Genomic DNA, 24227 nt, shown 5'->3' with positions numbered 1-24227 from the left:
GGACTTGAGGTTTGCGTGTACAAATGTGAAGTTCGAAATTGGCCACATTTTCTATAATATTCTCCAAACACGTAATCCAGCATCGATTCACAGTGATACGAAGTACCACTATTTGTTCAATTCCGCTAATTGATCTGTGTACGGAAGGCGACGTATAAATACGTACAAAAAACGGGGATACTATAACATTCCGTTTAATGGATGCGTGTGTGGATGTTTTGATTCGGTTCTTATAATTTATTTAGAATTAAATCGACCGCGTTCGCCTTTCTGGGACACAACAGTTCGTCATGAGTGCACCGCCTAAATTCAAGCAGGACATCGCAGTCCTGTCGATCCTGCAAATCGTGATCATGGTTTTGTTCATTATTTTCGGGAAATATGGCGAGAAAGATTCACTCGGAAAATATCCCAGTAAGTAAAATATATAAATATACAATGAATATACAATATTTTCAAAATTGACTAAATGACTGTCTATTATTATATACTTTAATAAATCCCAAAAAAATTAAAAACTCAAAAATTATTCACTTATTTCACTTATTTTATAATATAAACTTACTTAAAAAATTAAAAAAATGTTAAAATATATATAAGTACTTAAAAATTTATAACTTGATATTCGTTTTCTTTTTATGACTTAGCAGAAATCTAAAATTACCTCCTCAAAAATCAAAGTGTTCCTTTTCAAATTTAAAACTAAATTTTTAAATATTTTTACATTAAGAATAGTAAATAATATTCAAATATTAATTTATGAAATTTAAATAACCAAACAATTCAAATTACATTATATATTAATTATAATTTTTTTATATTTTTCTTATTAAAATGATTTTAAATTTATATATGAAAATTAAAAATAAAATTTGTAAAATTAATAAATAAATAACTGAATTTTAATGGTATAAAACTGTTTTATTCCTAATATTGAATATTATTTATAATGTTTATGTTATTGAAATTCAAAAATATGAAGCATTGTGTTTCTTATTTTATTAATATACAGTAGATCTCGAAATATATTTCTAGATCTAATTATTAATAAACTCAAATAATAAAATTGTAACAAATATTTAAAAAAATAAACTTATGTACATACATTAAAAAATAAAACAAATGTTTTAAATATATTTTTAACTGCTTATTTATTTTTTCTATTTTTTAACAGAATCTAACTAAAATCTTTATTAATATTAATACTTTATAGTTTATTTAATATATACATTCAAAACAAATTAACAAAAGCATTTTTTTACTGGAAAACAAATAATTATTATAAAATTCACCATTATAAATTCATTAAGTTTCATTAAATTGCGAAAAATTAAAAAGACAAATTAAAAAATGTCTGACAACAATCAACAACAAATTAAGTTTAGAGGGGCAACATAAGTAAACACAAAGCAGTTTATATCATCAATAATTCAAACTAAAAATCTATTTAATAACAAAATGGTAATAATAATACTACAGTACCTTATTTTTGTGCTTTCTATTTGGAAAAATACATAATAAATATTGCTGAATAGTTTATGTCATTACTATTGTATTCCTCTGATAAATAATTATTAAATTGCAATCATTATGCTCCCTTTAATAAACAATGAACTCAAATGTTATGAAGCAATTTAATTAATCTCGTTATTCTGTTTATTTTATACATAGACATTTTATTTTTTAAACAGATGAAACAAATAATATTTTCTGTAATTAATTAAAATTCTTGTATTGACATTCATGTTTTCAAATTTAAATTATTTTTAGAAAACTAACAATAAACATATGTATATATTCCAGTACAAATAGTAAAATAACCGCAACAAACAGTAACAACGTTTTATTTATGTAGTAATAACGTTTTTTTCATTAAACATTAATTACATTAGAAGTTAATGATTTCCTTTGAAAGTGAACAGCAATACTGTTCATTATAGAAGCTGAAATATATCGTAAATTTTCAGAATAAACGTTTTAATTGTGCAGTTTTTAATGAGCAATTTAAAAGCTAATAAGTATTTATGCAAACTAGATAAAATGATGGATCATTTAATTACTTACATTCGTTAAGGCTAAATGTAGTGTTTTCAAGTATTTTACTTATTATTAGTATTTATGGGACACTTTTCAGTTGTTTTTCTTAATTGGCCTTGGCTCTGCATAAAAGAAATGATGTAATGGTTAATTGATGAGAATTCACTAAAGTTGGAAACTGAGAAAAAACTAATTAGTTTACTTAAATAATAAATTGAAAAAATAATTTAACTTAAGTTAATATAAATTTGTTTAAATATTCTTTTGGATTATTATGTTATAAAAATATTAAAATAATTAGCAAAAATAATGAATTTTATTTCTGTCTCCTTAAGTTCAATCTGATTTAATCTCAAATTTTAATTATCAAACTAAACATATATATTTCTTTGATTAATTTATGAATTAACATTTTAGTAATATTTGAAATTGTACATAAATATTTACCTACAAATGTGGCAAAAGAATTGGTTGCCAAAAATGTAAACTGCTGCAAACCTTCCTTAGAAGTCTGACCCTCTTAGAAAACATATTCATATTTTTCAATAGATGGGGGTCGACAAAATGTTATCAAAATTTTGCCAATTTGAATAACAAAACTGTTCCCGGCTGTTTTCCATACATACATTTACGTATAATAGACTTGAATATATTATAAAATAATATATATTTTTAAACAAATTCACACAGACAGGACAGAATTAAAAGAAAATAAGTCACGTGTTAATGCACGAAGATTTCTAGATTTTTTTCTTTTTATATACTTTCATCATATTGAAATCAAACTTGTTGAAACTTTTCAGCCGATTGAATTTAAAATTAAATCCAGCAAACCACAAAACCTTTAAAAATCTAAAGACGTCTCTGCACTTTAAACACTTCCACTTAGTAACAAATTCATTGTTCAAGATGCTTGCGACTGTTGGCGACAAACTTTGCGGAACGCGAGCTTTCCCGACGGAAAACTTAAAGCACAGTTTGATATTGTTCTACATTCAACTATTTTTCTTGCTGTTTTTCGTAATTTTCGTCGATTATTCCGAGTATGCGGACGCATCAAATCCCCGAAACTCCGTATCCCCCGTCTTCGGCGGTTTCCCCCAAGACAACACCGAACTCATCAAAATCTACAATCGTAATAAGAAGTGAGAGCAATCGGAAACGAGTGAGATTATGCTTTTTGTTGCAGTGTTTCAGGACGTGCACGTGATGATATTCATCGGCTTTGGATTTCTGATGACGTTCCTGAAACGATACGGCTACAGTTCGGTCGGTTTCAATTTTATGCTGGCCTCGATGGTGGTGCAATGGTCGATCATCTGTTTGGGATTCTACGACATGACGGAGGACTATAAGATTCCGATCAGCGTTAAAAGGTAGGATTGGTATAAGGCAGGCAAGATTACTTGTGACATCTTTTTCAGTTTGTACGAAGCTGATATTGCAGCTGCAACTGTGTTGATATCCATGGGAGCAGTTTTGGGACAGACATCTTACATCCAACTGATTATCATGGGAATAATTGAAATTGCAATCTTCAGTGCCAACTCGTACCTTGGCTTAGAAACTTTTAAAGTCTAAACATGCAATAACTTATAATATTTTCAATTAACATTTATTTTTTAGGCCGTTGACGCTGGCGGATCAATTTTTGTTCACACTTTTGGAGCTTATTTTGGACTTGCCGTTAGTTTTGTTTTGAACAAGAAAAAGATCGGTCCGGAACCAGACGTGAATTTGGAAGAAGCGTCGTACAATTCCGATATGTTTGCCATGATTGGTAAGAATGTGTTACATAATGTAATTTTAATCTTCTCTAATTATTTATGCATATACCTTAATGTCTGTTACGGAGGTAAAAATTATTAACTGTTTCTAATAGTGGAGAAAAACAATGTTGATTGTAAAGGCAAACAACATGAAAATATGCAAATGAAAATGGTACTAAATGATTCATTTTAATATGTCTCTGTTGTCGTAAATATTGTTACTTGTTTATCAAGTATGTACAGTTCGTTAGTTTTTCCCATATTGTTCATTGATGTCAGTTTCCATTGCCCTGTCAGAAATCTCTGTCCATTATACAAATTATTCCGAATAGTTCTCCCTATTTGTTTCATTAACTTGACAACTATTTCACCTTTGTTTCAATTTCAATTTCCTTTATTACTTCAGTGTACAAATTAACTCAACAATTTCTCATTTATTATTCATCTATATTTGTACTGCTCCACTATTAGTTTGTTTTTAACCTCCATAGCCCACTAGTCGACCTAACTCAATAAATTCAATAGGAACCGTGTTTTTGTGGTTATACTGGCCCAGCTTCAACGCGGTGGAAGTCTCAGGTGATGATCAACACAGGGCCATCATAAATACTTACCTGTCACTGGCGGCTTGTTGCGTGACCGCCTTCGCCATGTCCCAGATCATGTCCGAGGACCATAAGTTCGACATGGTGCACATACAGAATTCGACGCTGGCTGGCGGCGTCGCCGTCGGTTCATGCGCCAATTTAATGGTGCAGCCTTACGGCGCCATAATAATTGGTATTATTGCTGGCGTGTTGTCCGTTTTTGGATACACAAAACTGTCTGTGAGTATTTTCGTTTTTAATTTAAATAAATATTGAATTAAATATATTTTATGAAGGGAAATGAGATAAATAAAATGCATTGTAATAAAAAGTAATATATAATAATATTTATTCAAAATTTAATAAACACCAAAGAACTTAAACTGAACAAGAATTGTTAACAAAAATTAAAAACATAAAAGTATAATGTAACTCAACAAGATTAAAATATAAAAAATAAAAAAAAATAAACAAAAAATAATTGAAATATTAAAAAAATAACATATATTTTGACCTCCCAATATTTTTAAATGGAATTAATTCTTTCTCTTCTCTTTTGGTTATAGTCTTTTCATCTTTAGCTAAATCAGTTTTACCATTGAGTACCTTGTTACTCGATTACTTTTCAGTTATAATTGTTTCATTATTCATCATCATTTTTATATCCGTACAAGCTTTTTCAATATCCGTCAAAATTGTGGAATTACAAAAGTTGAATGTCGGATTTTTGGATCCACACTCCTTCACGGCTTTAGAGTATTTACTTTCGATCTTCGCTAGTTCCTTAAAGTTGCTATCTTCCATTAGATTTTTGCACTCGTCTAACAACTTGTCAGCTTCTTGCTCTTCAAAGAGATCGTCACCTAAATCAACGCCTGTTGATTTCAAATAAATCGAATCAGGCGAAAGTACCTGTCCCTTGGCGACGAAATGAAAAGCGTCCATCGCCTTCATTTCGCAATACTTATAGGGCAGGTCGTGCTCCTCTTTGCTTAACAAAAGTTGCACGCAATTGTTTAATGACGAGTAATCGTCACGTGTTAGGCGTATTTTTATAAAGTTTTTAACCGTCTGTTTGCTGTATAAGGCAAACAATAAGAAAATAGCTCCGGTTTGTATATACAAGTCTGTGGAATGATTAAAATATTTTTTCACTATGTCAAACATTCTAGTTGTTAAGTCGTGGAGTACTTGTAGATGACGTATTCCAGCGAAAATGTTGGAGAAGTCCATTGAATTGTAAACTTCAGCAAAATGTATCCATTTATAACTTTTTTTTGCTTTAAAATTCCTTAGAAATTTTTCTACGTCTTTTTGAAATTCACATGTTGATTCGTTTATGAAGGTATGTTTTGTGATTTTATCGTCCCCTTTGGTGTCCTCCTCCATTTTATATATTGTAGAATTTTAGTTAAATTAATTTGATCTTTCAAGTCAAAAACAACTTCTATTTATTACAAGACGATAAGCTCCTAGGGTAGGTCAGTAGTCTTACTTAATGGAGCATATCCCAGATTTTTGAATTTACACCTGGAAAATAAATTATAAAATATTATAAGGCCTAACTTCATAAATAATATATTATATGTTATTCAAAAATTAATTATATACATTAAAATAATAAAAATAAACAATTTGAAAAATTCTACAAAAGTTGTTAATGTCAAGATAACAATTAAAAAATCTTAAAATTTAAACAATAGTTTCACAATATAAAACTGAATAAATTATTGAAAATGAATTTTATAAAAATGTATACTATTCTATCAAATTATAAATAAATTTATATATGAGACAATATTTTATACACTTAATTTTATGAGTACAAATATGGTAGTAAGAAATAAATTGTAAAAGATAAAAATACATGTTTGTAAAATAATAGTTGGTCATAAAATTTATTTATAGTTGCCAACTTGAATTAATTTAATATTATTTATATACATAATATGTTACGTGATTATTAATTGTACTAAAAATTTTGGCACTTAATTTAGATTGTGAAAATATATTAAGTCAACAAACACTAACATATAAACAAAAATACTTTTAACGATATATTTGTATATGTAAATCAATAAATGTAATTAAAATTTAACGACAATTAATATATTTAAAAAATACTTCGTTAATTAAATATTAATAACAAACACATTTGTGTAAATTGTAAATATTTTGCCCATCAAATAAATGATCAATATCAAATACATTAACATCCAAAAAGCGTAAATTAATTGACAATTTGTCTAACCTCCGTATTAAATTTACTGCCTCAGTTGTTTAACATACAATTTTACACAGTTATTAAATTATAGTTTAAAATAAATGCAAATTAACTGAACAAATATTTCGAATTCGTATTTTTTTTATTATTGAATAACAATTGTTTTGTTTGAATATTAATTTTATTAATGTTAACAAATCACATTTTTATTCCATGGAAATATTGTAATTTAATAAACTATATTCCATTTTAGTATTGCTGCATGTCATAAATTAAATTAAGTTATTATAAAATAATTATATTTTATTTTAAATTTAATATTTCATTTTATTGAGGTTGAATAACAAAGATAATGACTTTAATTAATATTGAAAATATATAAATTCTTTTGTTGAACTTTACACGATGAGTTAATGGAATTTATTTAATAAAGAGGAAAATAAATCTGAATTGTCCAGAAATTTCAATTAAATATTGATGTTAGTTAATATTAATAAATTCAATTCAATTCAATTTTAATATTGCTGCGTTTCAAATATATTTTAAAATAATCATATTTTACTTTTGCTTTAATAAAATTTTATTCATGCTGAATAACGAAGAGAATGTATGTAAATAATATTAAAAATTTACAATTTCTACCCATATCTATGCAAAATAAATTAAAATTAATAACAGTGTAAAAGTATATTTAAACAATGTAGTTTTGGAATTCAACAAAAACTTTATTAAAGTAATAGAGCTGAAAGGATTTTTTACTTATATGATATAATTCAAATAAAAAATGCACTATAAAAATTAAATAAAAAAATAAAAAATAATGTTTCGTCACTTGAATATTAAAATAGAGATTTCTGAGATTATAAATATAGTGTTAACAATAATAATAAAATTAAATAATTAATTAAGCGAGCAAAGATATTTTATTTAAAATTCTTAATACAATAAAATAAGGACCATTTAATACAGAAAAATCTAAAAATGTAACAAAATAAGATTGTAAAAAATACAAATAAATAAATATCATGGATGACATTTAAAAGAATTCAAATAAAAAATGTACCATAAAAAATCAATAAAGATGGAAAATATATTAAACACAAATATTTCAACATTTGAAAATTAAAATAAATTTAAATTATATAATTACATAAAATATAAATGTTCTCTTTGTGAATTTAAAATTATCATCATGGAAAACTTTAAAAGAATTAAAATAAAAATGTACCTCAAAAATTTTATTAAAAAAATAAAAATATTTCGACATTTGAAAATTAAAAAACAATAAAAATATCAACATTTTACGTTAAAAATAACATTAAATAATTATAATTATAGTAAAAGGAAATGATACTTTATAATTAATTTTAATCACAGAAAATTAAAATAAGAAAACTAACAACAAGATTAGTAAATAAATTAAAAAAAATTTTATTAAAATTAATTATTTAGAACAATAAAAGAAAAAGAATATATAGTAGAATAAAACATTAAAGGGAAAAAGAAAGAAAGAATATGATTTAATTATATTTCACTGTTTTGATGTTAAAATAATAAAGAAACCGAGTTTATACAATATTAAATATATAATTTTTATTATTAAGTTATAATGAATGAAAATTAAAATTTTGCAATTAAATTTCCCATTTTGTTTCATACCACCAAAACCACACATAAAATACATTTAAAATATATAAGGGAACAAGAAAAAGCGTAAATAAAGGCAGCGAATTTCAGTCAGACAGACAAACGAGCGGACCCGAACCATTCATTCCATTTAAAGTATTAATCTACCCACATGTGTCGCAGTGCGAATCGCCGAACCGCACAACGAAACCCCGTACACGCTTTCGACATTACGGTGCCGTTTGAAAAAAACGACCGGAAAACAATCGCAACAAGAAAATGACGAGGCGGCGGCAACGAATAATCTCGTTTATTTCTGCATTCTGTCCGGGGACCGCGGTCGCAATTCCGTGACAAAAATAACGCGGCCACGGTGACGGACCGGACACGCGGCAAAGCTTTCCGGCAATAATGGCCAGGGATTTCGGGCGCCATATGGGTCTGTCGTTAAACTCGGTCCCGGATTAAAAATACACTCGAATCCGTCTCTCTGTTTCGTTCGACGGACGGACGCGTCACAAGGGGTCGTTTTATTGCGCCGATTTTCGTCTGGTAGTCCCTTTATGAGTCATAATTAGGTGCAGTAAATCCATTCTCGTTTAAAATCATAAAATACTTCAAAATGTGAACGATTAAAACATGAAAACTGTCCAAAACTTTAGTTTTATAACTCTCCATCAAGTAAAGTGTAGCTCAAAATTAGTCGATTTGGCTAGATCCAGTTATTTTAGTTTTAAACTCATTTTTGACTGCTGGTGTTATTTTCCTCTGCAATTTCCTTAACCATTAAGTTTATAAAGTTTTATTTTAAATATTTTGTTGGTTTTGTTGTTCTGACATTGCATGACTTTTTGGTTTTAGTCATTTTAAAAGTTTAAATGAGTAAAAGTCAAAAGACTTTTACTCATTTAATATTCTATGAGTAGTCCTAAAACCACATTTGTTGTTTTGCCAAGTTCTGAGATTTTGGTTTTAGTCATTTTAAAAGTTCAAACTAATTTTTGACTTTTAATATTATTTTCCTCTGAAATATAAAATATTAATTAATAGTCTATGAGTAATCATAAAATTATTTTTGTTGTTTTATCATTGTAGTTTTTTAGTTATTTTAAAAATTTTTACTTTTAGTATTATTTTCCTCTGAAATTTTATAAAATATTATTTAATAATATATGAGTAATCTTAAAACCACTTTGGCTCTTCCGTTATAGTCTGATGTTTTAGTTTTGGTAATTTTAAAAATTTAAACTCATTTTTGACTTTTAATTTTATTTTCCTCTGAAATATTATAAAATATTAATTAATAATCTATGAGTAATCTTAAAATTATTTTAGTTGTTTTATCACTGTTTGTATATTTTTAGTTATTTTAAAAGTTTTTTACTTTTAGTATTATTTTCCTCTGAAATTTTATGAAATATTATTTAATAATATATGAGTGATCTTCTAAAACCACTTTGGTTCTTTCGTTATAGTCTGATGTTTTGGTTTTGGTAATTTTAAAAATTTAAACTCATTTTTGACTTTTAATGTTATTTTCCTCTGAAATATTATAAAATTTTAATTAATAATCTATGAGTAATCTTAAAATTATTTTAGTTGTTTTAACATTGTTTGTAGTTTTTTAGTTATTTTAAAAGTTTTTTACTTTTAGTATTATTTTCCTCTGAAATTTTATGAAATATTATTTAATAATATATGAGTAATCTTAAAACCACTTTGGTTCTTTTGTTATAGTCTGATGTTTTGGTTTTGGTAATTTTAAAAATTTAAACTTTTTGACTTTTAATTTTATTTTCCTCTGAAATATTATAAAATTTTAATTAATAATCTATGAGTAATATTAAAATTATTTTTGTTGTTTTATCATTGTTTGGAGTTTTTTAGTTATTTTAAAAGTTTTTTACTTTTAGTATTATTTTCCTTTGAAATTTTATCAAATATTATTTAATAATATATGAGTAATCTTAAAACCACTTTGGTTCTTTCGTTATAGTTTGATGGTTTGGTTTTGATCATTTTAAAAATTTAAACTTATTTTTGACTTTTAATTTTATTTTCCTCTGAAATATTATAAAATATTATTTAATAATCTATGAGTAATCTTAAAATTATTTTAGTTGTTTTATAACTGTTTGTAGTTTTTTAGTTATTTTAAAAGTTTTTTACTTTTAGTATTATTTTCCTCTGAAATTTTATCAAATATTATTTAATAATATATGAGTAATCTTAAAACCACTTTGGTTCTTTCGTTATAGTCTGATGTTTTGGTTTTGGTAAGAATTTAAATTCATTTTTGACTTTTACTGGTATTTTTCTCTGAAATTTTATAAAATAAAAAAATATTCTATGAGTAATCTTAAAACCATTTTTTTCTTGTTTAGACATAGTCTGGAGTTTCAATTGATTTTTACTGTTTGTGTTACTTAGTAAAATATTTATTAATATCATATTAAGTTATTTTAAAGCGATATTTGCGGCGTTAGCCTTTTCATCATTGCACACCTTTACATGTGCCGTGTATTTCAGCCATACATAGAAAAAGTGACAGGACTCCACGACACCTGCGGCGTACACAACCTGCACGGAATGCCCGGAGTGCTGGCCGGTCTGGCGAGCACCCTGATGGCCGGCCTGGCCACCGAACTAATGTATGACGAGAGCCTGTACGAGATCTATCCGGCGATGGCCAGCCCCAATGCACAGGCGACCGCAGAGTTTAACCGCACGGATCCCGGATTGGGCAGGACGGCGGCTCACCAAGCCGGATTCCAGATACTTGCGGTTGTCACCACCATCGCCATCGCTATTGTCTCTGGACTTGTCACAGGTGCGAGTGACTGTTAAATTAATTGATGGAGGTTCACAAACTGAATTAAATAGACGAAATGATAATAAGTAATTCGAAACAGACATAAAACATAAGTGGTGTCTGTTTTTATATACTTCTCCTCTGAATTTTCAATTATAGGTCTAGTTCTAATCGCCGACTCCGTAACGTCATTCTCAATGAAAGATCGTTTCGACGATAACACTTACTGGAAACTGCCGAAAGAAAAAAAGTTTAACGGCCCGATGTTGATCTTAAACTCCTATAAAAGCTTTAGAAAAATGTAACGGTATGTAACGCACAAAAAGGGCACTAAATAAAAATCGCACTGTGGTGTGTTAAAATTTCCTTTAATGCACATTCCAGACGCAACGACGGCGGTTCTCGGTAATCCGTTATGAGAACACATGTCAGATAAACTTACTTCAGTCTGGTTCACCTTTGCAACTCACATTTTCGTTTGTTGAAATGCTTCCTTCGTTTTTTTTCCGTCTGATATTAAACCGACAAAGACTGAACATATATATCTCCGAAGGATACATTGCAGAAGGAATACGAGGAGACTTATTTTATATCAGATATAGTTTCTTTTAAGTTTTTGCCGGATCACATTTGAATGTACGCTTGTAGAGTTTATGCACAGGGAATAAAAATATATATATATAAAGAACTGATCGAATTAACCTTTTTCAGGATTTATCCTCAGCTTGAAAGTTATAGCGAATCCATCACGTGAAAATCAATACGACGATTTTCCTGCTTGGAACTTGCCAGAGCACGTTGAGACCAAAAGGAAATCAGTGGACGTGGCTCATTACGATAACAGCGCGTTCGAAGTCAACAATTTAGACAAAGTGCTTCAGTTACGATAAACAAAACTTTAGATTTAAGAATAAAAGTTTTATTGTTTTATCTTAACATTTTTATACCTTATACTTCTCTTGATTTTCTGTCGTGTATTGTCTTAATGATTGTAATAAAACAATTTAAAAAAAATATATTTTAAGGGTATTATATTTTATGCGAAAATGACAAGGGTGACTTTCATAAAAACGTACAAAGGAATTGTGGAAGCGTATGAAAAATTTCGTTCATATTTACCACAGAGCAGTCCAATTTAGTTAATATTTTTCATGGAAAAGTGTCGAGAGGATTTCAATTTAAATAAGTGTGTGCAATTTATCTTCTGTAGTGAATATTTATGGTCATACATAGTAAAGGTTATTAAAAACTCTTTATTTGTTAGTTGATTGATTGCCAATTTATCTAATTGCATTATCGAATATAACCATATTAAGTAAGTGTATAAATATTTTTCACTTATTTATAAACTATATATTTAATTAGAAAATTTGAAATAATTAAGTAGCATTTAATTTATTTAATTAATTTTCGTTTTTTTTTTTCTTTATAAGAACATAATTTCTTGTTAAGAATGAACAATTAAAACTTGTTTACATATTTTTTTAAATTAGAATATAAAAGTTTTATTAAAATTTTATACCATACACAAATATTTTTTGTTCAAAATATGGATCCAAATAAGTTTATATATTTTAAGTGTCTAGAAAATAAATTTATTTGATTTTAATTATAATTTTTTATGAAAATAATTTAAATATTTTTATTTTAATATTTAAGATTCTGGAGTATCAGTTGTTTCCAAATAATTCTTATAATTCTAATGCACTTTTTCATATTATCAATATTTAAGCATTTCAGAAACAACTCAAAATATTTTTCTATAATTATATTAATAATTAATTTAAACATTTTTTTTTATTTATTATTTAATTCCCTGGAGGATCAGTTTTCTCCAAATAATTCTTATAATTGTAATATACTTTTACGAGCTCTCAATATTTGACTAACTAAAAATATTTCGAAATATATTTTTCTAATTATGTTAATAAATAATTTTTCATTTATTATTTATCATCCTGGAGTATCAGTTGTTTCAAAATAATTCTTATAATTGTAATACACTTTTTCGAATTCTCAATAATTGGTCAATTCAAAAAGATAAATTAAAATATTAGTTATTTTAATAATAAATTTAAATATTTTTTTATTTATTATTTAACACTCTGAAGTGTTACATACACTAAAATATGAGAAGAATTATTGTATATAAAATAATTATTTTAATGATTTACTGAAAATTAACTAGTTGAATATTGTGTCCCAAATTGGTTTTATTTAGGTATAACATTATAAGAAATTTTAAAAAATAATAGAAAATATTATTACTTTTCTTATATTATTCTAGGTATTTCATAAAAGGTACTATTGACCTGAGCAAAGTTTGTTGGATCAAAATTGGAATTACTTTAAAAATGTGAAAACAATACTAAATATTTATTATTTAACTTGCATTATTTGCATGCATACCTATGTATCGTGTTGTTCCCGTGGAAAATGATGACAGTTAATTGTTTCAGCTTTTTTCACACATTGAACACTATTAAATTCACACTTACATTGATTAATGACAATTGTATACAATATTTTTAGGTTAAGTTTTCAAAACATAACCTCACTTCAATGGTATTGGAACTACCTATGAGAAAACAAATATAATATAATATTTATTTACAGTCGCAAAAAATCCTAGCTCAGTCATAAATGAAATATGAGTAACTTATTTAATCATTATTTAATTATTCTGTTATCAAACATCAGAAGAAGTCACAAACTGTTTATTTCCTTGTAATTAAATGTGTGACAATAAATGATCTATAGGATCTATATCTGAAGGACTATATCGTCATTGTTGCTAAGGTAATACATTTTTTCAATCAGATATTTTTGGTGAGGTTTGTATTTTATAGATACGTAAAACATTTTTATTATGTAAGTTATAAAATTTGAAATAAATGTTAATAGTGTATACTTAAATTAAATAAAATATAAAATTTTCATAAAAGCTATAAAAGATACGCAGTGGAAGTAATTAAAAAGAAATGGCGGGAATACTCACATGTCCCGTTGCAGCCATCAAAACGATTGCATAAATAAACAAACATAATACCAATATCGATCGGTGCAGGGACCTCAGAACAAACGCGATGCACCCATTGTCATAAAAATGGTAATCCGCTGAAACGGCATTAAAAAATCGACCCAAAAAACGAGTCGTCGACCTCAACCCCCCAACAATAACTGCAACAATGGGCCCGAGTTCGCAACCGATCGTCGAACTTCGGCGACGGTCGTCGTGTTTTCAAACAAATCGCGCCTACACCGCACGTACCAGCACCCAGCGCACGTTTAGTCGAGTGCCGTAGCCCGTAGCAGAATGGAGGACGAGCTGCGTTGTCCTGCCTGCAAACAGTTCTTCGGCAACCCCGTGTTGCTGCCCTGCTATCACGCGCTCTGCCTCCTGTGCGCCGTAAATCTGCAGCAGCCGGCTTCGAACAATGCCGGCCAGAATTCCCAATCGGAGAATGCGGAAAGCGTCGCCTCCGGCAGCTCCGGCGACTACCAGGAGAGCGACAAATTGTCGATCCTCAGCGAAACGGACAGCGGGGTGGTGTGCACCTCCAGGCCCAACAGCTACGTGGGCTCCCCCAACGGGCAGCTCTTCCCCACGGCACTGAGCCTCGCCTGTCCCGTTTGCAGCAAGGTGGTGTACTTCGACGAAAACGGCGCCCACAACCTGCCCAAGTACAGGGTGATGCAGAACATCGTCGACCGCTACGGCGAGCTGCGTAATCTCACCCTCAAGTGTCAGATGTGCGAGAACGAGCCGGCCAACGAGGCGACCGTGATGTGTGAACAATGTGAGGTGTTGTACTGTGAGTCCTGCCGCGAGTCCTGCCACCCGTCCAGAGGACCGTTGGCCAAGCACGTGTTGACCGAACCGAAACGCGGTCCCACCGGCATCGCCAAGGCTAAGGATGGGAAGTGTGCGGAACACGGCGAGGAGACGTTGAACATGTTCTGTCTGGTTTGCAAGATTGGTGTTTGTGCTGTTTGTTTGATGGATTCGCGGCACGCATCGCACGACGTCCAGGCCCTGGCTATGATGTGCAAATCGCAAAAGGTAATTTACAGGTTCTACAAGAGTAGTCACTTAGTCTTAGTCATCTTACTATTAAATCTGAATGCTTAAAAAACAATTTATGGTACTACCGGTACTACAAGCTGTTTGATAATTATATACATTAATGGACAAATTGACAATAATAAAATCTAGTCAGGTTGAAGGTTTAACTTGTTGCAACAACAGTTGCTAGTAGCACTAAAGTAGTACCGTTCAAGCTTTAACTGTCAATTTAGCAGTCGCCATGAAAGTGTAAGTATGACGCAAAAAAGTAAGGAAATTTTTGAAATACAGTCGTGAATCTCATATTTACAAAATGTAATTTAGTCAAGGTTGCAGATTACATGGAGGGCTCCCAACTGCAACCAGTCAATACGAGTACTCAAATTACCATAATAACGGTATAAAAAGAATCGAAACTACATGAGTTTTCAAAACTTAGGGGTTTTTGTGTTATTTAATACGTTAAGTGCACCATTGAGGCACAAAAATAATTGAAAATGTTTTTATTTTATTGATTTTGTTGGTCAATACTATTTGTTTGTAACTGCCGTTTAAAGGGAAGAAGTAATTAACAAAATAAAAGAAAAAGAAATGGGAATCTTCAAAATACAGCTTGTGAATATCATGTTGAGAAAATGTAGTTTAGACCTGATTTTAGATTATGTGGAAGTCTTCCAACTGCAACTTGTTAATCTTGTAACAACAAAAGATATATATTAAAACGAGATTACGGGTTATGTGGAAGGCTTCCAAAAGCAACCTGTTAATCCTAAAATTACAATACTTTACAAGTTAACTAAAGGCTTATCGTGGTAACAATGGTACTACTAAGATGTCAGGCAATATTCAGTTGTTGCAGAAACCTTATTATTATAAAACTAAACGCAATTGAGTATAGTTAGATAAATAATTCGATCGATTTATTTTTTTTATTCATTATCAGTACTGAGAAGTACTATTTTCTATTCTTTTGAAATGTTTGAGAAATATTATAACTTGACTTGAACTACTTTTCTAATTTATCTTGATTAAATCTTAATTCCGGTTTCCGGTTTTGGATTTTAATTCTATATGTAATTGCGAATAGACTGACAATACCATGTGCTGTAGCTAAACTCAATTTTGTAGTAATTAATTTTTTCCAACAATTTAGACAGATTGATGGTTTTACTAATATATCTGTAAAGTCATCCATTTCGATGCTGGTAACTTCATTTTTGGTATACACATTAACCAAGGACCGTCCGTTAAAGAGCCGTTATTAGTACTCTCAAATTTTATACAGGATGTTCGTTATTTACGTTTTTCACACCTTAAAACAAGAATTATTAATTGTTTTCTTTGGAACACCATGTATGTTTTAGTATAATTCAAATAATTAATAAAAAACTTTTCCGTGGGTATAAAAATCCATTAAAATCATTACTGTCATATTAGAATTTTAATGTTTCAAGAAATAAAAATTAATATTTAATAAAATAGTACTGGCAAATATAATAAATATTTAAATTAGCATTCAGCATTGTAACTAAAAACATTAAAATTTTGATTATATTTTTAATTAACATCCAGTGTATGTACATATGAATTCAAAAGTTTAGTAAGCATTTAATTTTTAATTACAGGAAGTTCTTCAAATATTCAATTATTTACTAAAACGTCATTAAAAGTTTATTAATATTTAATTTATTATTAAATCGTTTTTAAAATAATGTTTTATGGTATTATTTTAAGCACAAAACTGATTCCATCAAATCCACCTCTTTTAATTGTAAAATCTGATTAATAGCTAGCTATTCTGCTATTTTTGGAACGTTTGACAACCTCACCGTATTTTTAGCACAGTTCTTGATATTTAGTATGTTAAGAATATATTTTTACAATTTCCTGTTCAGACCTATTTTTACATAAATTAATTAATAAAAAACAAATTCATATTAATTTAATCATTTTAAATTTTACGTTTAAAGACAAATATTTTCAAAAGTTCACCTTGTAAATATATAATATTTTTTCAATTATTTAATAAAACATAAATGTTCATAAATTATCTTATTTCAAAGCTATTCTGATATTTTTGGAACGTTTAAAAAGCTTACAATAACTTATTTTTAGCAAGGCTGTTGATCTTTGTAATGTCATGCATTTATTTTTCCAATTATCTGACATGTTTTCTAATAAGGCTAATAATTAATTCCAATTAAAATTAATTATTAAGTTTTATATTAAATTACTCTTATAAAATTTAAATAAGCATATAGCACTAATTTTAGTGTGGAAACCAAATTTATATTTAATTTAAATAAAACTCAGTTTAAAATGATAATTTGATGTTTTATATTTTAAAATAACATTCAAGGTTTGTGCAAGGAATAAAGAGTTAACAATCTTTTGGTCTAAATTCTCAGTATTCCCGTAGAATTTTTTCCCGGACGTTTTCCAGAATAAACGATAGATCACCGGTGGTTCATGATGTTCCATTGCACGGATTGTCGAACAATGTTTATAGATAGAGTACCAAGTATAAATCAATATTTGCTACCAACAAATAGGCGTCGTTGTAATAATCTGAACGAAACTGGTCGTCGGTAAATAAGGTTTTGCCAGTCCCCCTTTTTAAACTTCTATTTCCTACCACCTGGCATTCCATGGCATAAGTTATTAGGTCAAAGAATCTCTGTCACGGACAACAATGGTGTATTATAATAAATGATGTATGATAGAATTTAATATTTATCATGTACTTAATATGAATTTGGTTTTCTAATGAACATGCTTAAATTTCCTGGCGTTAAGTTCAAAGTCATGATTTTGTACAAATAAACTTGCTGTGAGTCAAAGCAAAACTTTATTTAACTTTTCAGAATTTTTGGTTAAAATTGAAAGTATAATATTTATGTAAATCTCATTATCCATTTGAATTATTAGTTTATTGTGTACTTAACAATCTCTCATATAATTTTACTGTTGATAGAGAACCTCAGAAATTAGAATCAATTTGCAGTACATATTAATTGACATCCGATATCAAATTTCGTTTATGGATCAATTAATAATGTTTGTGTTTCTACAGAGTAACATAATACGTGTACGCAGCTGCTCCTTATGCCCTATAGTCTAACTCCTACTCACTATCTCCCCAATAACCTGACACATTTATGTTTGATATGGCTGCATTCAGTTTTTTCAATTGCGATTTTTATTGGTTTAGTTACATCCGTGCTTTTGTACCGTCATTTAATTGTTATGTCAACAATCTCGCCCCCGGTTCTTCTGCTCGACGGACTGTCTATCCCTTCAATCACTCCCGACGACGAGAAGTCGAAATAAAAGTGTTCCGCTCGAACGATCGTCTTAGTCAATCCTAAAAAGAGTACAAAAGTAAATATATAGAAGGGCGTTATTATTTATAGCCGATTCTTCCTCATGGCTTGCACCATGTAACTGATCCGTTTCTGGTTAAACCACAGATTAAAACCAGGTAAAAATCGTAACGACCTCCGTTATTGAACACAATTTTTGATTACACATAAAACCAGAACTTCACATGTCGATTATCAAAGTGGGAACATTTTTAGAAGAGTTAATTACCTGTGACCAGGTTGTGGAAGGGAATATATTACCATAAGGAATTTTATTTGACGTTTATTGATCTTCCGTGCAGCTCCCTACTCTTTGAGACTTAAGTAAATGGAGACGTTTCGAAAAGTAAATAACGTCTCGTCTGGAAATAAATTAGATTGAGTTTACTTTCATCTTAATAAATAAAATAAGCCAATTAAATTGTTACTGTTACACTCATTGAATAACCATTACAATTCAAGGACGATTTATCGCTGTTCTTTAACATACATTTATTGATTTTGATCTTGTTGTTAAGACAGCCGAGCCTAGCACTTTTAAGAATCTATAAAGCACATAAATATTTCAATGAAATAAAGATTTTTTACTTGAACGAAAGTTCCTGAGCTTATTTTATCACAATTATTTGATGATGATGTGGATCTCCCCTAAGTTATTTTTAAATTTGTACTCCTTCAAGAATGACTTCGCGAAATATTTTAAGTGGAACGAAAGGCACTAAATTGCTAAAGTACTCGAGGGGATTATTGTCTGTCGTCAAGATTAAATTCAAACGAAATAACCAATTAAAGTGGTCGATTTTTCAGTAAATCTTCTCCAAGGGTAGTTTTTTTTAATAAAACATTTCAATTTTTGTTCTCTTCATTGTCGACTGGAGGAATGTTCGTCCGTTCGTTTGAACGGCCATAAAATTTGTTTCAATTCAATGCAATATCAGATATTAAGAGTTTAGACTCTTTGAATAATATTTCATAAAGCACCTGATTTTATTCATAGCAAAGAATCGAGAGACATGAAAAGAAACGCTTACAAAAATGAACCTGTGCTTATATCTGAAAAGGATCTTATTTAGTTTCTTTTGTTGTTTCAAGTTTTTGTTGAAGAGGTTTTCCATTTATTTTTCTCGGAAGTTGCAGCTAATGACGAGTCCCTGCTATTAAGATAACTGAAATGATCTCTATAAGACCAAATGGTGTTACTTTTACAATGGAAAAGTAATCACTGTGTTTTGGTCAATAAATAATCTAAACCAAGGTTTGAAGAGCTTTTGTTGCATCAAGAGTCTGTAAAAAAAGTTAATACTTACTAGAACTTAAATTTAAATTTTGAAAGTAATTAAATTACTTCACAAAATATTAATATGTATTACTGGAAAGGGAAATGAGCATTGAGATGTTTCTAGACATGATTAAAAAGGATTAATTAGTATTTCACATTCTCGTTCGACTATTTATGTCATTGTTTTTAAGGACTGAACTAAAAACAAATCCTATTTGAGTATTCAGTTTATTATGTTTTGAAGGTCTTTATTATTTTTCTCATTATTTTCTCAAATAAAAATATTCTTCTTTATTTAGACTGAAAATGCAAATAGACCGTAAGCAGATATAGGAGATCAAATTAAGTCGTGGTTTTTCTCGGATAAAAATATTGTTTATGTAACAAGGTAGGGATTATTAAAATAAACATAACCTGGTTGCATTCTAATCAATTTATTTGCTACATTAATCCTTGAAAACTACGTTTCATTAAACAAAGAAAATCAATATAGAAAATGAGATTTCTGTAAAGAAAATCAACTAATTTGGACAAAATGAAAATAATATTTTCAATCTTCAAAATCAATTTATGAACAGCTTGAATCAGTAACACAAACAATAACATATGTGGAAAATGTATAGTTTCACCACTTTCCCAATAGAAACATGTCAGAAACAATAACATTCTTCAAACGTCTGGAATAATAACTTTATTTCAATAAAAGCTGTTTCTTTTACAATAGAAACATTATTATCGTATATTCGTCAACAAAAATCTTTCTAAGAATCAAGAAGAATCTAAAGACTTTTGTTTTTGTTCAAGTTACCTTAACAAACTTTGAAAGAAAATAATAGTTACCAAAACTAAGTCATAAATTTGATTAATATTTTTAAGCATTGAAACAAATTTAATTACTAATTTGAATATTCATTCAAATTTAAATGTTTAATGAATTTATTTTATTTTGTGTTTATTTATTATTTATTTTTCTCAGATAAAAAATATTCTTTATTTAGACTAAAATTAAAAATAAACAGATATTGGACATTAAATTAAGTATTGTCTATTCTCAGATAAAAATATTGTCTGTGTTACTAAGTAGAAATTATTATTAAAATAAACATTAATTGCATTATAATCAGATTATTTGTCAGATTATACTGAGAAAACAAAGTTTCGTATAAAGAAAATCAATAAAGGAAAAAATAAGGAGAATATTTTAAATTTTAACAATACAAAAACACAATAAAAATTTAACTATAACTATATGTATATACTAATTACCAGAATTAAACAATAATTTTAATTAATAATTTCTTATTTGTCAATAAAAAATCTCAAGTTTCACAATTTTTAAATGAAATTAATAATTTACAGTAACTAATCTATAATTTTGAAAGAAGTTAAATCACTTTATAAAACTATAAATTACTAAAAAGTAAAATAAACATCGAGATGTTCCAAAATTAATAATTGTTATAGTGATTAAAAACGTTTTACAAATATGAATAATTAATTATCACTAGGTTTCCACATTCACGTTTAACTATTCATGTCACTGATTTGATGTACTGAGATAATTATAAATATTAATCAGTTTATATTCAAATTTATATAATTGATAGAGTTCATGACATATTTATGTATTATTGATAACTTCGTTATTTATTCAGTCTGAAATTGGAAATAGGATGAAAGCAGATATTAGAGATTAAATTAAAACTTGTTTTTTCTCAGAAAACGTTGTTTTTATGAAAATAAACATAAATAATTTTGACTCGTCTTTGAAAACATCGCCCTCAAAGGAAATTAATTAAAGATAAAGTTTTCTTAAAACAAATATTTTAGACGAAGTAAAAAAGTATATTTTCAGCTTTCACCATAAGTTTATGAACAGGTTGATTCAGTAATGGAGTACGAACAGTAAAATATGTGGAAAATGTCCATTTTCCCAATAATAAACCCCCCAATAAAAACACGTCGAAAGCGTTAAAATTCTTCGACCGTCCGGAATAATAACCCAACATTGGACCATTAGTGCCCCGGTAGTTTGATATTAGGGGTCGAGCCTAGCTATTATTTTCCGACTCGGCAAGGGTTTTCACTATATATTACCCAATAAACATGTGATTAATAGTCCACACTTCAAACGACAGTATCTCCGCGGACTAGGAAACATGGGGGTTCCGGTCTGATAAATGGAAACAATAACAGTCCATTGGAATTAATTAAGCATTGTTCTGTCTACGATTTGCTTTTTTTTCTCCTGATCCCGGTTCACGTAAAAACCGCGAACCGTTCTGCGTGGAACAACTCACGCCCCGGGACGTCGGGCGTGGAATTTCAAAGAACCGTTTCTATCCCTTAAATGTCAAGAATATTACTTTCTACCTGTATCCAGACAGAGTACGGCGCCTTAGGATGGGGTGGCGAATGAAACGGACTCGCTAATTAAAATAATAAAGAAGTGTTTACCCGTTGCAGGCCGGCTAATTTGAATTAACTGCAACTGGAGGATTCCAGATGCGGGTCATACTCTATGTCGCAAACGTTTGTTTGTTTTGCTCGCAACGTTTGTGGCATAAAGCTTTTGTCGTCTGTTTAAAAAAGCAGGTACTGAAAATCCCTTCTGATAATTATGGCGCCGTTTTATTATTTTTTAAGCCCTGCGGGTTTATTGGGGGTTTATGTTGGTGGAAATGAACGGTGGAAATATGCGCATCATTACCGGAACTGCTATCAGGCATAGATAAAATTGTTCCACGAAGGATACGACGAAAACGAGTTTCTGTGGAATGGCAACTTTTGTAATTTTTCACTTTTCAACAAATTTAACGATAATGTGTTTAATGTTGTGTACATGAATTTTTTTATATTGTTTTTATAGCTAGATAAAATTGTTCCGGGAAAAAAATAATGAAATCCGGCTTTTGTGAAACGTCTACTTTTATTTTCTCTTCTTCATTCCATAAAATATATGATAATATTATGTTTAATTTTGTTTCACTTCAATTAATTATATTGTTTTCATTGCAGGATGAAATTATTCCACGAAAGGAGCTAAAACTAAATTTTTGTAAATCATTAAGATTTTCAATTTTATTCTTTCTACATTTTTATTAAATACTTATAATTGATGTTTTTACTGCCAGATTAAATTGTTCTATAAAGAAAGTGATGAAAATATTTATATTTATTTTAATTTTTCACTAAAAGTTATTGATTGATAAAATTATTCCACCAAAGAACCGTCGGAAGTATAATTTGTATGTCGCCAACTTTTGTAATTTTTCACTTTCTAAAACGTATAATAATTTGGTTTTATGTGTTGTTTTCCGACAAGTGTTTTTATAGATTAATAAAATTGTTCCACCAATGAACCTATGAAATTTTAATTTGTAAATTTTGTAATTTTACACTTTCCAAAACAATTAATAATTGATTTTTAATATATTTCTCCCACAATTTTGTTTAAATCTTTTCATATTTAATAAAATTGTACTTTGAAGGAATTAATAAAATTTTATTGTAACTCAATTTTTAAAATTTCCAATTTTCTGACACATCTGTTTTGTTTAAATGTGGGTTTTTTCAATTAATCTGGATAAAATTGTTCCATAAAATTCAGTTTTTTTTTTTGTAAAATAAACGGTTGCATTTTTTTATTTATTACAAAATTGAATGGGTTATATCCTTTTAATATTTAAATATAAAATTTTTGAAATGTAAAATGCTTGTTCATAAATACCTCGTTAATAGTCGAAGAGATAAATATTTTTGCGCCAACCATAAAATGAAAATAGATCATAACATCCATCCATCATTGTAATCTCTATTAATAAACCATTAGTATTTAAAATTGTGTCCGTGCTTACGAACAATGACATTAATAGTCTCGCTAGTATGTGAAACGCACTGATAATTTATGAATCCAACCAAACCCAAGATCATACGTTTTGTAGCAGTGTACGTTTAAAATTAACGTTTGCACCAAGCAATAATTGGACGTAATTTACGACCACCACAAGTAAACGTTTTGAAACATCACTAAATCGTTACACTTGACCTGTAACTTCAGTTCTAGATTAGATTTCTTATTTGCCAAGTCGCTTTAATTGTTACTATTGTAAACACCGGAGCATTAAAAGGAGGAGCTCCCCGGTTGTCTTAATCCTGAAGACTCCCATGAAAAATAAATGAGGTGGATTCAATGAAACTCGAGACCATAAAAGAAATTTAATAAGATCTCTTTGAGATACGACCATTATTCGGCGTAATGCACAGCTATTTCTCTTCTTTTCATGCCGCATAAAAAGGCTTCGGTTTGAATCAGGTGAATAAGCAACAACGTTAAAAGTACGAGTGCATTAACTAAACACACATTTTGAAGTGGAATAATTAACCGATTTAATATTGCAATTAAAACGGCTTAATTGCAGTTTCAAGTATACTTCCTTCGGTAATGAGCCTTAATTGTATGTAA

General features: G+C 28.7%; 3 protein-coding genes across 3 annotated transcripts in view; 2 read left to right on the top strand and 1 right to left on the bottom strand.

The window, feature by feature from the left end:
* The first annotated feature begins 53 nt into the window (after positions 1-53).
* LOC109597941 (ammonium transporter Rh type A) lies at positions 54-12387 on the top strand. Its single transcript, XM_020013725.2, has 7 exons — positions 54-414; positions 3227-3413; positions 3462-3612; positions 3664-3817; positions 4332-4633; positions 10773-11073; positions 11767-12387. The coding sequence occupies exons 1-7, from the start codon at positions 291-293 to the stop codon at positions 11943-11945; spliced, it is 1398 nt and encodes a 465-aa protein (XP_019869284.2). The 5' UTR covers positions 54-290; the 3' UTR covers positions 11946-12387.
* LOC126266293 (uncharacterized) lies at positions 4726-14207 on the bottom strand. Its single transcript, XM_049970018.1, has 2 exons — positions 14054-14207; positions 4726-5923 (listed from the first exon to the last, which is right to left on the bottom strand). The coding sequence occupies exon 2, from the start codon at positions 5780-5782 to the stop codon at positions 5012-5014; it is 771 nt and encodes a 256-aa protein (XP_049825975.1). The 5' UTR covers positions 5783-5923; positions 14054-14207; the 3' UTR covers positions 4726-5011.
* A 164-nt stretch (positions 14208-14371) lies between these two features.
* Positions 14372-24227, top strand: part of LOC109597960 (E3 ubiquitin-protein ligase TRIM9) — an 89715-nt gene continuing 79859 nt past the window's right edge. The window contains exon 1 of the mRNA XM_020013750.2: positions 14372-15118. Coding sequence (XP_019869309.1) covers positions 14372-15118 — 747 coding nt within the window. The remainder of the gene's footprint in view (positions 15119-24227) is intronic.

Source organism: Aethina tumida, chromosome 7 (genome assembly GCF_024364675.1).
Source record: "Aethina tumida isolate Nest 87 chromosome 7, icAetTumi1.1, whole genome shotgun sequence".
In the NCBI taxonomy this organism is placed as follows: Eukaryota; Metazoa; Arthropoda; class Insecta; order Coleoptera; family Nitidulidae; genus Aethina; species Aethina tumida.
The sequence above is the reverse complement of the archived record's forward strand: the minus strand, read 5'-3'. Positions and strand labels throughout refer to the sequence as shown.

Excerpts from the sequence above, each read along its gene's own strand:
- LOC109597941 (XM_020013725.2), top strand. The coding sequence starts at position 291 with ATGAGTGCACCGCCTAAATTCAAGCAGGACATCGCAGTCCTGTCGATC. Across the intron at positions 3,414-3,461 it reads ATTCCGATCAGCGTTAAAAG|TTTGTACGAAGCTGATATTG; the intron begins GTAGGATTGGTA and ends CATCTTTTTCAG. Across the intron at positions 11,074-11,766 it reads TGTCTCTGGACTTGTCACAG|GATTTATCCTCAGCTTGAAA; the intron begins GTGCGAGTGACT and ends AACCTTTTTCAG.
- LOC126266293 (XM_049970018.1), bottom strand. The coding sequence starts at position 5,782 with ATGGAGGAGGACACCAAAGGGGACGATAAAATCACAAAACATACCTTC.